Source organism: Zootoca vivipara, chromosome 10 (genome assembly GCF_963506605.1).
Source record: "Zootoca vivipara chromosome 10, rZooViv1.1, whole genome shotgun sequence".
Taxonomy (NCBI): Eukaryota; Metazoa; Chordata; class Lepidosauria; order Squamata; family Lacertidae; genus Zootoca; species Zootoca vivipara.
The window spans coordinates 7,840,903-7,854,618 of NC_083285.1; the positions used below are offsets into that span (position 1 = coordinate 7,840,903).

The window sequence follows — 13,716 nt, forward strand, 5'->3', positions numbered from 1 at the left end:
GTTAGTGGAAGGAGTGCCAAACCAAACCCATTTATTTCATGTATCATATAATCCAGGCATCCCCAAACTGCAGCCCTCCAGATGTTTTGGCCTACAACTCCCATGATCCCTATCTAAGAGGACCAGTGGTCAGGGATGATGGGAATTGTAGTCCAAAACATCTGGAGGGCCGAAGTTTGGGGGTGCCTGATATAAACACACTTCAATTCACAAGCTAATGTGCACTGCTGAAAGTTTTGAGAGTTTTGAAAGTTTAGAAGCGCTACATTTCTAAGATCTTGCAAATGGTTACTTTGCTGTCCTTCTCCCCTTCCCCGAACTCCTGATGGCTCTAGAAATATCTGTGCTAGTCCTAGAGCAGTCTTTGGACCCGTGTAAGCAAAATTACGGTAAGTTCTCTGCAAGCAAAAAAAATAAAAAAGGAATAGGCAATTGAGGCGGAGTGCTCAAGCTGGAAAACTATACAACAGGTGCCAATTAAAGTGTGCGCATGCTTGAGATTCACAGCCATTAAACAGGCAGGAATCATTTTGAAATGAGTAGTGGTAGGAGCAGTGCATCAGTGCATCTGATCTACAAAATATCCTAGCCAAAAAAAGTGCAGCCTAAGTAAATGGGTTAGAACTCAGCATTTCAGAGGGCAGCATAATAAAATCTTGCTTGAAAAGTAATATATCATTTAACGAATATCCCAGTTAATCCAAAAAGAAGGCATACCTTTCACAGTTGTGGCCAACGGTATGATCACGGCAATTCAAACACTGTCCGCTGTACGGGTCACAATCATCCGCATGACCATTGCACTGGCAGGGCTGGCAGCTTGGAAATCCCCAGTAACCAGGCAAGCATCTGTCGCACTGACGGCCATATATTCCATGGAAACAGTGGCACTGACCAGTCTCCGAGTGGCAGAAAGCATTAACTGACGCTTGGACATGACACTCACAAGCTAAAAAGAGCACAGGTATCCATCTTAAATGATACTGAAACTCGATACATTGCTTACATTCATGAAGTTATGATGACACTAGGACATGAAGCCTCAAATTACTTAAAAATAAAATATTTGGAGAGTGAAGGATTCTTACAGATGTATACTGAAACAAAGGGGCTCAAAGGATTTTCCTTCTTCCTTTCAATCAAACCTACTGGGTAAGGGTTAAACAGCAGCAACATATGATATTTTGATTAGAATAAAGTAGCAACGTACGTTTGCATCCACTAGGTCCGAATCCAAAAGTGCCTGGAGCACATCTATCACATTTTCTTCCAACAACATTTGGCCGACACTGGCAATGGCCTCCATTAGGGTCACAAACAGAACTTATTGAGCCTTGTGGGTCACACTGGCAAGCTGCAACAGGGAAAGACACAGGTTTTGCAGGAGTGGCAAATGCAGAAGTGTGGACCATCTTGGCAGCAATTGTATTATGCAAGGTGCCACTGGGTTAATAAAGGACTGATCTGTGTAAACCTGATTGCATAGATATTAAATATTATTTCTGATTAAGATGATGATAATAATTTCATTTATGAATTACTTCCTGTGATGCTACATATACCTAGCATATATTTACCCAGGGTCCTGTCTTCTAACAATGGGGTTGTTCAGATGCTAAGTTTAACAGGGGCTGGGAAACCTGTTGCCCTGTGAGTGGTGTTGGACTACAACTCCCCTCATCCACTGGACATGCAAGCTGGAATAATGGAGTCCAACAACATCTGGATGGCTACCTATTTTGGTAGTAAAACATGGCCACTGTCTTTTCCTCCTAGTTAACCTCAATCCCAGTTTGGGAAATTTAGTTCAATAATCAGTTACACCCACTTACCTAATGCTGTCTCATGCAGCAAGGCTGAGATGCTAAAAATTATATTCCTGCAAACATCAGTCATGGGTGTTTTAACAACACTCCGGCTGTTCTCCAGGCACCGGTATCTTTGAAAGGCTTCCCAGGCACTGTTAGTCGTCACATCATCACCTCTGCCTCCAACTGAGAATATGTCCAGGGATTTGCAAAAAGGCATGAGAACAAGCTGTGGGTTGATTGTAACATGGCAGAATTACTATTTAGATCTGTAGCCAAACCTTGTATAAAATACAGTGCCATGCAATATTGTTAGAAAAATAAATCTGCAATAGTTTAAAAACATTAGATGGTTGATTATTAATATGCACAGTGTCTCCTAAAATGCTGTCCAAGGAGTGTTTAGGGCAGTGGTGACCAAACTTGGCCCTCCAGCTGTTTTGGGACTACAATGCCCATCATCCCTGGCCACTAGTCCTGTTAGCTAGGGATGATGGGAGTTGTAGTCCAAAAACAGCTGGAGGGCCAAGCTTGACCACCACTGGTTTAGGGGCACAAAAGAGCTACTGCATAAGCAGCAGTGTGTTTTGCTTTCCCTCCCTCAACCAACACTGTTGGCAACAGTTCCCAAAGTTTCCTCTGACACACAAGATGTTCTTAGGAAATGTTACAGGTGGAGGATGGGGAAGCACAATCCATTCCTTCCTATGCTCACAGCTTTCTGAGTGAAGTGCAATGAAACTGATTCTCCTGCCCCTTTCACCTGCTGGCACTCAGCAAGGTACGCAGTGTTCCAGGCACACCACAATAAATCACAGCCACTGCCACTGAGCCTTTCCTTCTCTCATGGGGAGGAATCTGTTCACACTGCTTATCTCAAGGCGGCCCCTGCTTGAAGTCTACTTGTGCTAAAATTCCGTGCTCATGGAGAGGAAGTGCCATGCATGTGGTTTTATTTAACTGGGTAAAGTTGCAAACTATGTAAAGATTTTCATTTAAACATGCACTTACAGAATCTATGAGTGTGTATGGATTTTCCACCTCCGTATCATGGGAGTACTGTGGCAACTCCAGACGAACCGTGTAATTCAGACCCTTTTCAAAGCATATTGGATGTGGAAGTACTACGTATCTGCAAGACCAGGATGGACACAACATTCATGAAGAGAAGGGTACATTGGAGATAAAACAATGGGATGTTAAAACAACAAATGATTAGACTGAGATTGTTGATTGTGTGGAATCAAACCTTTCCTTCTCCCTCTGCCTCCCATCATGTCTTCATTGCTCCTTTGTTTATCCTTCTGTTGTGATACTCACCTTGAACCAGGAGATAATGATACGTCCTGGTTGTCATCATCAGGAATTGTATTGCCACATCTGCTGCTGGTTGGAATCTTGTCTGGGCGAAATACAGTGATGACAGCTTTCTCCCATTGATCTGGTAACTGGAAAAATTGGCACACATTAACATATTTTCTTTGCTGGGCAGTAATCAAAGTTCTCTCCATGGAGATGAACCATTTTGCCCCCTGATGCAGGAATTGGGACTGTATTAGCAACCATGGTAAGCTGCTGTAAGTACATTGAAGGAATTCTCATTTGACAGTGGGATACACTTCTGAGTAAACGCGCAGGGTTGCTACTTGTAGCTATCTCTGCTATCTACAGCAAACAATCACCAGATTTTATCCAGTATAAATGGCAGTTAAAAAGGTAAAGGACCCCTGACCTTTGTCCGCTGAAAGTTTTACCGGGTCATGTGGCCAGCATGACTAAGCTGCTTCTGGCGAAACCAGAGCAGTGCCTAGAAATGCTGTTTACCTTCCTGCTGGAGTGATACCTTTTTATCTACTTGCATTTTTGGCATGCTTTCGAACTGCTAGGTTGGCAGTAGCTGGGACCGAGCAATGGGAGTTCACCCCGTCGCGGGGATTCGAACCGCTGACCTTCTGATCGGCAAGCCCAAGAGGCTCAGTGGTTTAGACCACAGCGCCACCCGCGTCCCCTTTAAGTGGCAGTTAATAATCTATAAATAGGTCTGTAATCTATAAATAGGTCTGGAGATTTTTTTCCACCTCTGCAAATAGAAGGAGGAACATCTTAGGCTGGGGGAGAGGGGGAAATAAAATGTTTCAGCCCTCATAGTTTCTTAGATAACTCTAAAAAGAAAATAAAACAAATTCTATGCTCCAGCATTTCTGAACTGATTATATGCACTTGCCTCCTTTCCCTTACTCATACACCACAACTGCTGTTTATTTCCTCATATTTCTCCTCATAACAACATACTACTACCTGCAGAATATACAAATAAAATGCTAAATATATGCAAATTTGGAATGTTTAGGCAGAATAGGAACTATAGGAACAGTCACTTTCACCACATGTGTGCAGAGGTCTATTGTTAATGATGAACACTTGAGAGATTATTATGCCTAATGTAGACTTGTGCTGTTAAAATAGCCACTGGAATATCTGCATGATCTTAAGACAAAAGAAAAGCAAGCCACATCAACCTATATAGGCAGGCTTTAAAACTTATTGGAAACTCATCACTCAGATTCAACACTATGAAAGAGCATGGGTCTAGGGTAGTTATTTACCTGTGGTTCATAGCGAATCAGAACTTCATACTCCATAGAGTAAGGAATATTGTCTATGTAGAATTCTAGGAATGCTCCTTCAGGAACTCTCACAAATCCTATTCCAGTCCATGAAGGTATGCGGTCCTGGGAATACTGACGCTCAACTATGCTCACTCCCTGTGGAACAGAATCAGGCGTTATTACATATTATTTTAAGTTGGCACATGCACCTTCAAAGAATTGAAGGGAAAGACACAGTAGAAGAGTGGCACTACAGGTTATTTTGACCTTAATTTCTTCTTCCTTCCTATTCCAATTTGCTGACAATTTTTTTTTTTTGTTTACATCTTCTCCTACTTTTACATTGAGATAAAGTATACTGCACAAATTCACTTCTGTTTAGCGTAATGAGATGTGAAGTGTAAAAATCACCTGTACTATTAACCACTTTATCAAGCATAATATAACTGTAGAGAAAACAGAAATGCCTAATGTTTACGAAATAACTAAAGCCAGGAATCTTCAGCTGCAGCATAGTTCCAATACAGTCATACCTTGGTTTAAGTACATTTCGGTTTGAGTACTTTCAGTCTAAGTACTTCACAGACCTGTCTGGAATGGATTAATCCACTTTCCATTACTTTCAATGGGAAAGTTCGCTTCACGTTAAGTACGCTTCAGGTTAAGTACGGACTTCCAGAACCAATTACACTCATACTTCGGGTTAAGTACGCTTCAGGTTGAGTACTCCGCGGACCCGTCTGGAACGGATTAATCCACTTTCCATTACTTTCAATGGGAAAGTTCGCTTCAGGTTAAGAACGCTTCAGGTTAAGTATGCTTCAGGTTAAGTACAGACTTCCAGAACAATTGTGTACTTAAACCAAGGTACCACTGTATCTGACGGTTTCAGGGAGATACCTTACCTAACATAAATGGAATGAGCTTCCTAAACAAGAAGTTAGACTTAGCAAGTGATCTTCAACTTCGATAGACACACAATGATGCTTTAATACTAACTTAAAAAAAATCTTATACCATTAATACTAACCTTTACTCCGTTTAGACCCATCTTTCCACCCTTGCTCTCTGTACCTTTCTCCTTCTCTCCCTCTTCCCAAAACATGGCCATTCAAGATCGCTGCTGGTAAGAACCAGTTGTGGGTTAGAACCTACCAGCTGAAGGCCAGTGTTCCAGATGAACCTGCCTCTAAGCAGACCCTGGCTCTGGTACATGCCCCATATACCTTCTCAGTGTAAACTGCTAAAACTCATAACCATCAAGGTCCAGTGGCCAACTGTCTAGTGGCCCATTAGCACAACCTAAGACAGCTCATGTTTATTTCAGACGATGTCTGGCAGGTGTAATAATAGTAATAATAATAATAATAATAATAATAATAATAATAATAATAATACTGTAATGGCAAAAGACCCTTGGATGGTTAAATCCAGTCAAAGGCAACTATTGGGTGCGGCACTCATCTCACTTTCAGGCTGAGGGAGCTGATGTTTGCCCACAGACAGCTTTCTGTGTCATGTGGCCAGCATGGCTAAACTGCTTCTGGCGCAACAGAACACCATGACAGAAGCCAGAGTGCACGGAAATGCTGTTTACCTTCCTGCTGCAGCAGTACCTATTTATCTACTTGCATTGGCGTGCTTTCAAACTGCTAGGTTGGCAGGAGCTGGGACAAAGCAACGGGAGCTTACCCCGTTGCGGGGATTTGAACCACCAACCTTCCAATTAGCAAGCCCAAGAGGCTCAGTGGTTTAGACCACCCATGTCCCCCAGTAGGTATAGTGTAAAACCAACGGGCTAGAAACAGAACAGAGTACTGTACATAAAAATATCAGAGCATTAGAAAAGGGCCTGTGGAAGATTAACTGAGTAGGTACTCACAGGGCCAAAGATGCCTTCCTCAGCCTCATAGACATAATGATCTAAAGAAATGAAAAAATACCCCGGTTCCACTTCGTTGCACTGGCGGCCAATCATATGAGGCCTGCATTGACACTGACCAGATTCACTCGAGCAGCTGAAAAAGATAATGCATTTATATTGCAATCTTCTAAAAACAAATATAGACATAGACAACTTTAAAAGAATGTATAACCATTCAATGCACAGAAGTAAATAAGGGTTGAGAATAGGAGCCACTGACACTGTAGCAATACAACCTGAATCGATGGGGGTTGGACTAGACGGCCCTCATTCAAACTCCCTTCCAATTCTACAGTTATATGATTCTACAAACCATCACAAATTGTACTGCTAAGTCCCACCACTGTTTGCACGGCACAGGGAGATACCCTGGCACAGATGTTTAGATTCAAATACAAGTGCATTTTATTGCATATGAGTCTGCTTAAAACAGGGGGACAGAATACAAATCATGGTGGAGGGGGAAATCCCATGGGAAAAACTGCTCTAATTAAACATTGTTCCTTCCTGTGAAATTTCTATGTCTATCCCAGATAGATTTTAACAAATGTGGAAAGTACCCTATGGTTGAAAAACAACTCCATCATTTGTTTTGCTTTCCTTGTATTTTTCCAGCATTAGGATTCCAACCAACATGTGCATTTCAGGTGCTGTATCAAGACACCATGATCTATGCTGGATAAAACTGCAGTTATAAACTTTTTGGAATAAAACCCTCCATCCTTCCTGACAGGCTGATGCAAAAATAGAAAACAGGCTTGTAAGAATAGGCATCTCAACTGCAGCAGTTTTAAAGCAGAATCTTCAGGATGAATGAGCCCATTCTCTTGGGAGACAAAAAGGAAAAGCGAATTGGCTTGACTTCTGCTAGTGGGCAACACCCACTTTCAGATGGTTTTGCAATCAGTGTCATTAACATTCAAAGGGTAGGCAGCTTCATGGTTCTATCAAATAATTTTAATAGTACTTCTGAGAACATCTGATACTTGCATGGGAAAACAAATAACTAGGGGCCAACAAAAGGGGTACAAACATGAGCCTGCTAGAATTATCTTCTTTGTGATTACTTCAGACAGATTGGCAAATAAGTTTGAAATGACAGAAAGATTTGTGTTGATGTAATTTGATTGTGCAATAGTTATTTCCCAAGTGTAAACTAACTAACTGAACAAAATTAAGAAAAAACCCAGAACATTTACTTGGCCCTTGAGGTTTATTTCAGTGCAATCAGATATTCGGCTCATGCATTCTTCCTCCCTTCCATTCAACACATGTAGAAGTGAGTAACTAAACAGGAAAGCTTTAAATGATTATCTAACTATCTAGAGAGGGAGCTGGAAAACATCCTGGCTAGGCGACTTGGCCACCAGCAGATTGTATTCAGCCATGCTTAGATAAGACCTACTGAAATTTATGGAATTTAAGTTAGGCATGACCTAGGCAAGAGTTACGCTACTAAAATATGACTAAATTTGGATCCATGGCCTGCCCCTCCCCATCTGCAAAACAGTGATAAAATTTTCGATGTACTTTACAGGGCTGTTGTAAGAATTACTGAGCTAACAATGGTGAAATGCTTTAAATACTTGAAATTCACTATGTAAACAGTAAGTGTTGTTTTTATAATCATTATTGTTTTTACAAACAGAGGTAAGTTGCAGATGAATCAGGTGCTTCTGAAAAGAAAAGAAAAACCAAGTAAGTTGCTTCTTTGAGACTTACTTATTGTTCAGCGCCCCTCCTTGGTCACAATCACACGGTCGGCAACCATCCATATCATTGCTCAAGCCCCAGTGCTCAGGCTGCAAGGGAAGATTTAGATTGTTACTGGTATAACAGGATGTTGTGAAACGCAAGCATAGTTCAAGTTCAAGGTTGTGCAAAAAGGTGAACATGTCCAAGGTTTTTTGTCATCAAAACACATTGCAGATGTCTGATCTCCCTGGAGACCTAGAGATGTGACGATAGACTGCTTTGCCTCTTTTCTTTTGGCAAATGTTTTGTGCCACTGGGGAGGTGGTAATTCTGTATTGATTTGTTATGGATGTTTGTATGTGATGCTAATAAAAGGTTTGATGATGATACAAAGAACAATTGCACTTGTGGCTTTCAAACACCCTTCATAGTGAAGGAAAGTACCAGTTTCTGAATAGTTTGAAACATGCACTATATATTTCAGCAGAAGGAAGATAAGAATGAAGATGTCTACCTGAACTTTTTGAGGTTTGGGTGATTGAATGCCAAGTGGGACAATCAACATGGAAGAACTATCAGCTTCCTTAAGCTATGTGGGGTAATGGCTAAGATTGGCAAGAGCCAGGTTCAACTATCTGGTCAGCTGTTAAGTCACAAACTCTCACCATAATCTACCTCACAGGGATGTTGTGAGAATAAATGACTGGGGGAGGAGAACCAAGTGTGCAATCCTGATGGAATTTCAGGAAGTAGTAGTCATAGCCAGGAAGTTGCTGACTAGCTTTGACATCAGAATGGAACACTGCAAGCAGAGGGGTCACAGCCCCAATCACTGTTATTGGCTTTGGTGTTTCGATGTTACAGAGAGTCTGTGCATGACGGGCAGGCCTAGCACTTTTGGATGCCCATGTGATATAACAGTTCGGGCAGCTGAGACCTAAGCAGGATGTCACAGGCCTAAAAATTTGGCATTCCAAAACAAATGTATGCAACTTTTGTGAATTTAAATACTGCACCATGAAGTATTGAAAATGCCCTTTAGGCTTTTGAGTAGAGGAGCTTGGTGTTGCAAATCAGTTTAATTATTTGGAAGTTTTTAAATGAAGCTTACCAGACAAATGACATTTGTCGCTTTATTTGGAAAGGTGTTTTTTTTCTTCACACGCACACACACAATAAAAGCTCTGTTCTTTTAAGCAAGGCGACTTACCAGACATTGATCACAACGTCTTCCTGTAACAAGACGCTTACAATAGCAGCTTCCTGTCTCTGAGTCACAAGGATTCCCTCCAGGAATTGTGCCCAAAGGGTTACATTCACAAGCTATATTAGGAAGTATAAGTAAATAAATCAGGATATAGTTGTTTAAGTTATAAATTTGCACAGCATTTAATACAAATATTTACATCAACACTATCCCTCATTTCTCACTGCAGGCTTACTGACAAATGGCTTTTCTCTCTTACCCACCTCACAAAAACACATTCACACACCATCCTGTGTATAAGTAAGGCCAAGGAGACAGATATATTGCCTGTTGACCAAAGGTCATACTGAACAATACAAAACAAAAACAAAATACCAGTCAGCATAACCTACAATCAGTGATAAAAAAATAGCACAAACAACAAAAGCTGTGAAGTAGAAGCCTATACCATAAATCAAAATCCTACAGTTAGAAATTTTGTGGTGGTTTCTAAGGCCCACAGCTGGTTCCACAGTGTGGCAAGACTGGCAATTTCCCAGGACCCCAGGACCAGAAAAATGGCCCATCACCCTAACAGCGTTAACCTTGCACAGAGTATTCAATATGGTTGGCTGAAGCCTATGAGAATTCTCAGTCTGCATGCACATACCCCTCAACTGCACCAATTAAATCGGGATTTCCTGTTTCACAGGGGCCTCAGCCTCAAAAGACATGGGGTGTGATCTCACCCAGGTCATGTGACTCGCATGGGAGTATGTTACAGGAGACACACGTCCTGGTTTTCTGCAGCAACCTGTTTGAGGGTATGAATCACCTGCCTCTTCCAGGTTAGCACTCCAAATGTGGGTACTGTGGGGCCCTCAAAGTTCTAGAGCCAGTATTGCTAAGGAATCATTTATAAGGGCATTGTAATTAAAGATAACCCCGTAAAAAGCAAAATGCAAGTAGTCCAATATATTTAAAGTGAGTCATTTAAATTTAATACAACCCTCTGCCCCCAAATGCTCAAGTGATTGTAGACCATCCCAGCACCTTTGCACTTGTTGGCCAGAATACTGAAAGGTGATGGGTTTCCCCCTCTGCTGTGCAAGGATCAGGGTAAGAGACTTCTGTTGCTTGGAAAACAAAACAAATAAAAACAGAAAGCAGCCCTTGTATCCCCACACCAAAATTAAATTTGAACGTACAGGAAAGAAGGCCAGAATATTTCATCCAAAGTAAACAATGCAAGATAATATGAATTTATACTTCCTGATCCTTTATATCAGTAACACACACACACACACACAATGGCAGGCAGTGTATTTACAAATAAAAATATAGGTCTAAACTTAGTAAGATTCCGTTAACATAATCAGTGAGGTGCAGCATTAGCAAGACTCTTCTTGCTCAAAACTACAAAGTGGTTTCTTTTTGTTTTACTTACACTGACAACCAAGTGGATTATCTGAACTTAATCCATAGAATCCTTCCTTGCAGTAATCACAGCGCTCCCCTTCCACGTATAATTTACAACGGCACTGTCCGGCAATAAGGCCAGCTGAGTAGTCAGTGTAGCGATCACATATCCCGCCATTCTGGGAGCCAATTGGATCACAGTTGCATGCTAAAAGAAATAGCAGCTCTTTACTATGTAATCATAGCTACTGGGCAGGAAGCATATATTATAGCCAAATACAACACCAATTCCATTTCCCGAAAATTCTGTCATCAAAGTCTCCCAATGTCAGAAGCTGCTGTGCCCCACCAAATGGCAACTAGCTTTCCCATTTAGCCAATATCTTATGCTATACCACTTTGAATACAAGAGCCTCTATTATTACAAATCAGTACATACATAAGTGGTCATATTCAGAGTAGACCCAATTAATGAATGGACTTAAATTAGCCATGCCCATTGATTTCAGTGGATTTACTGACATCAGATATAACCCACAATGTTTCTGGAATATGCAGTAAGTCTTTTATTTGTACATTTTAGGAGAAAAAATAACTACAAAGTTTTGTTTATTACTGTATTTCAGAATCACACTCAGCTATTAAACGACAGAGAAATTCTCATTCATCTTAACAGGCTGTCAACTACACTTTGAAGATGATGTACTTACGCTCACAAATGTTGGGGTCCCGAATATCTTTCTCTGGATGCTGGAAGTAGAAGGGTTTGCACTGCTCACAATTACGCCCCACCGTGTTGTGCTGACAGTCATCACACACTCCACCGCTGGTATTTCCAGTTGCCATGTACACGGCCATGTCAAAGTGGCACTGTGCAGAGTGTTCGTTGCAATTGCATTCTAGGATAAAGATAAACAAACTAATTCTAAGTGACAATCAATTTTTTAAACTAAAATTTCTATCAAACAACTACATTAACTTATTTGGAAAGGAGTGCAGCAGCAGCTGAATATTTGTATTAGCAAAATCGGTTAAAAATTGGGTAATCTCTGCCATTTATAAGACAGAGAGCACAGTTTCTCATGAAAGACTCGTCGGACATTAGTACCATAGATTTTACAAAGCAGAATTTAAATTTGTCACACCTACTTTTGCATGCATTGCTGTTGCGACCCTCGGCAGGTCGCCATGGCAAGTCATGGTAAAAGTCCAAGCACTGTTCACAGTTTAGGCCCTTGGTGTTGTGCCTGCACATGCAGTGACCATGGACCTTTCATTTAAAGAAAGAGAGAGAGAGATTGTAACATACAAAGAAACAATATATTGAAAATAAAAGCAATGCTCATTTCCTCTCATTGACTAAGGGTTCGTACAAAGAAATAATAGTCTTTGATTGTTGTGAGAATTACTAGGCACTTTTAAAAAGAAAATCCAGCGGCTTGAAAATAAAGGAACAATAAGAAGAACAAGTTATTTCATCTTTGACTGGGAAGATGTTAACTGCCAGGGCAGCAGTGGGTCCTTTCTCACCTGTCTAATGTATAAAGGAACTACACGCTGTCCAGAACACCCTTAAAATGAGATGCTAATTTGGCTATAGGGCCAAGTTAGATTGTGGCAGCTCAGTTTGTTTAATCCAGAGTTTATACCAAGCAGCTATATACAAGTTTTAGAGCTGTTCTACATCCAAGCTTTTCAGGGACTGGGACATGGTTGTGCTCTCCCTTACCCATGGCTTTTTTTAAATAAAATAAAAGTATGCAAACTGGGCAGAACTAGGTATAAATGAGAAGCGGACACGGAGCAACGGATTCAAACTACAAGAAAGAAAATTCCACCTAAACATTAGGAAGAACTTCCTGACAGTAAGAGCTGTTCGGCAGTGGAATTTGCTGCCAAGGAGTGTGGTGGAGTCTCCTTCTTTGGAGGTCTTTAAGCAGAGGCTTGACAGCCATCTGTCAGGAATGCTTTGATGGTGTTTCCTGCTTGGCAGGGGGTTGGACTGGATGGCCCTGGTGGTCTCTTCCAACTCTATGATTCTATGATTCTATGATTCTATGAACAGGTCTACTGAGGTCTCATTTACTTTGACCCTCAACATTAATTTAAATTGATATAAAAATCTAGTTTTGCTACCTCTGTTTACGTTGGCAGCTCTCCTTAAGGAGGGAACCTCTTAAGAGTCTGAGTAGCAGAATTGTAACCAATCTGACTTTAACACTGCTTGTTATGAAAAATATATAAAAACTTACCATTCCTTCCACCTCTTCATCATATCCATGCACCGGTGCACACTCACTGGCATGTCCATAACAGAAGCAATTTCCACGGACCACCATGTCATAAATGGCATAATAATATTTTTCTCTGATTTCCATTCTTGAATCCAGAAGGTTGTCTCCCAGTGTGTGCAGTTTGGTAAATTTGATTCTTAAATTTGTGATTTTTAACATATCTGAAAAGCCAAAGATAAATAAAGTAAGGGTGTTGTTGTTGTTGTTGTTTTAAAAAAGGAATTTAGTTTCATTGCAAGAGACATATTAGGAATATTTATTATAAAAAGCTTATGAGTAACAAAGTGTTTCTCAAACTTGGGTCCCCTGCTGTTGTTGGACTACAACTCCCATCATCCCTAGCTAGCAGGACCAGCAGCCAGGGATGATGGGAGTTGCACATATTTATCTCCTCCCATTCCCCCATCAACTGCAAGTCATTCCACCAAGCAGTTATGAGCTGGGTGTGGGGGGTGCAACAACTGGCGCAATTTAAAGACACTAGCAACCATTGGGGAACCTCTTCTCAATTAACTGTTTCCATCCCAGCTGATCACTAGAAGATCTTGTAACGAATATCTGGTGCCTATGTTTGCTCATTTCTTTCTCCACACCCCCAATCCATTTTTCTTTTGTTTTGTACCATTTAGAAGCAGGGTCTATCTTGTTTTTAGTGTATTATATAAGCTTACCTGGGAGCCTCTTTTGGCTAAATAGTGAGATGGAAATTTGTTAAAAGAAAATAAATATACCAGCAAGAAGCTTCCCTGAAAATACACTTAGGCTAAGGCGACTAAGTTGT

The 13,716-nt window shown here is 40.9% G+C and overlaps 1 protein-coding gene across 1 annotated transcript in view; it reads right to left on the reverse strand.

The window, feature by feature from the left end:
- LAMB1 (laminin subunit beta 1) overlaps window positions 1–13,716 on the reverse strand; it is a 55,351-nt gene that overhangs the window by 26,090 nt on the left and 15,545 nt on the right. The window contains exons 8-20 of the mRNA XM_035126482.2: window positions 12,894–13,096; window positions 11,791–11,911; window positions 11,352–11,540; window positions 10,670–10,849; window positions 9,247–9,359; window positions 8,064–8,143; window positions 6,300–6,435; window positions 4,415–4,573; window positions 3,129–3,256; window positions 2,820–2,940; window positions 1,833–2,037; window positions 1,211–1,354; window positions 718–949 (exon numbers count right to left, since the gene is read on the reverse strand). Coding sequence (XP_034982373.1) covers window positions 718–949; window positions 1,211–1,354; window positions 1,833–2,037; window positions 2,820–2,940; window positions 3,129–3,256; window positions 4,415–4,573; window positions 6,300–6,435; window positions 8,064–8,143; window positions 9,247–9,359; window positions 10,670–10,849; window positions 11,352–11,540; window positions 11,791–11,911; window positions 12,894–13,096 — 2,011 coding nt within the window. The remainder of the gene's footprint in view (window positions 1–717; window positions 950–1,210; window positions 1,355–1,832; window positions 2,038–2,819; window positions 2,941–3,128; window positions 3,257–4,414; window positions 4,574–6,299; window positions 6,436–8,063; window positions 8,144–9,246; window positions 9,360–10,669; window positions 10,850–11,351; window positions 11,541–11,790; window positions 11,912–12,893; window positions 13,097–13,716) is intronic.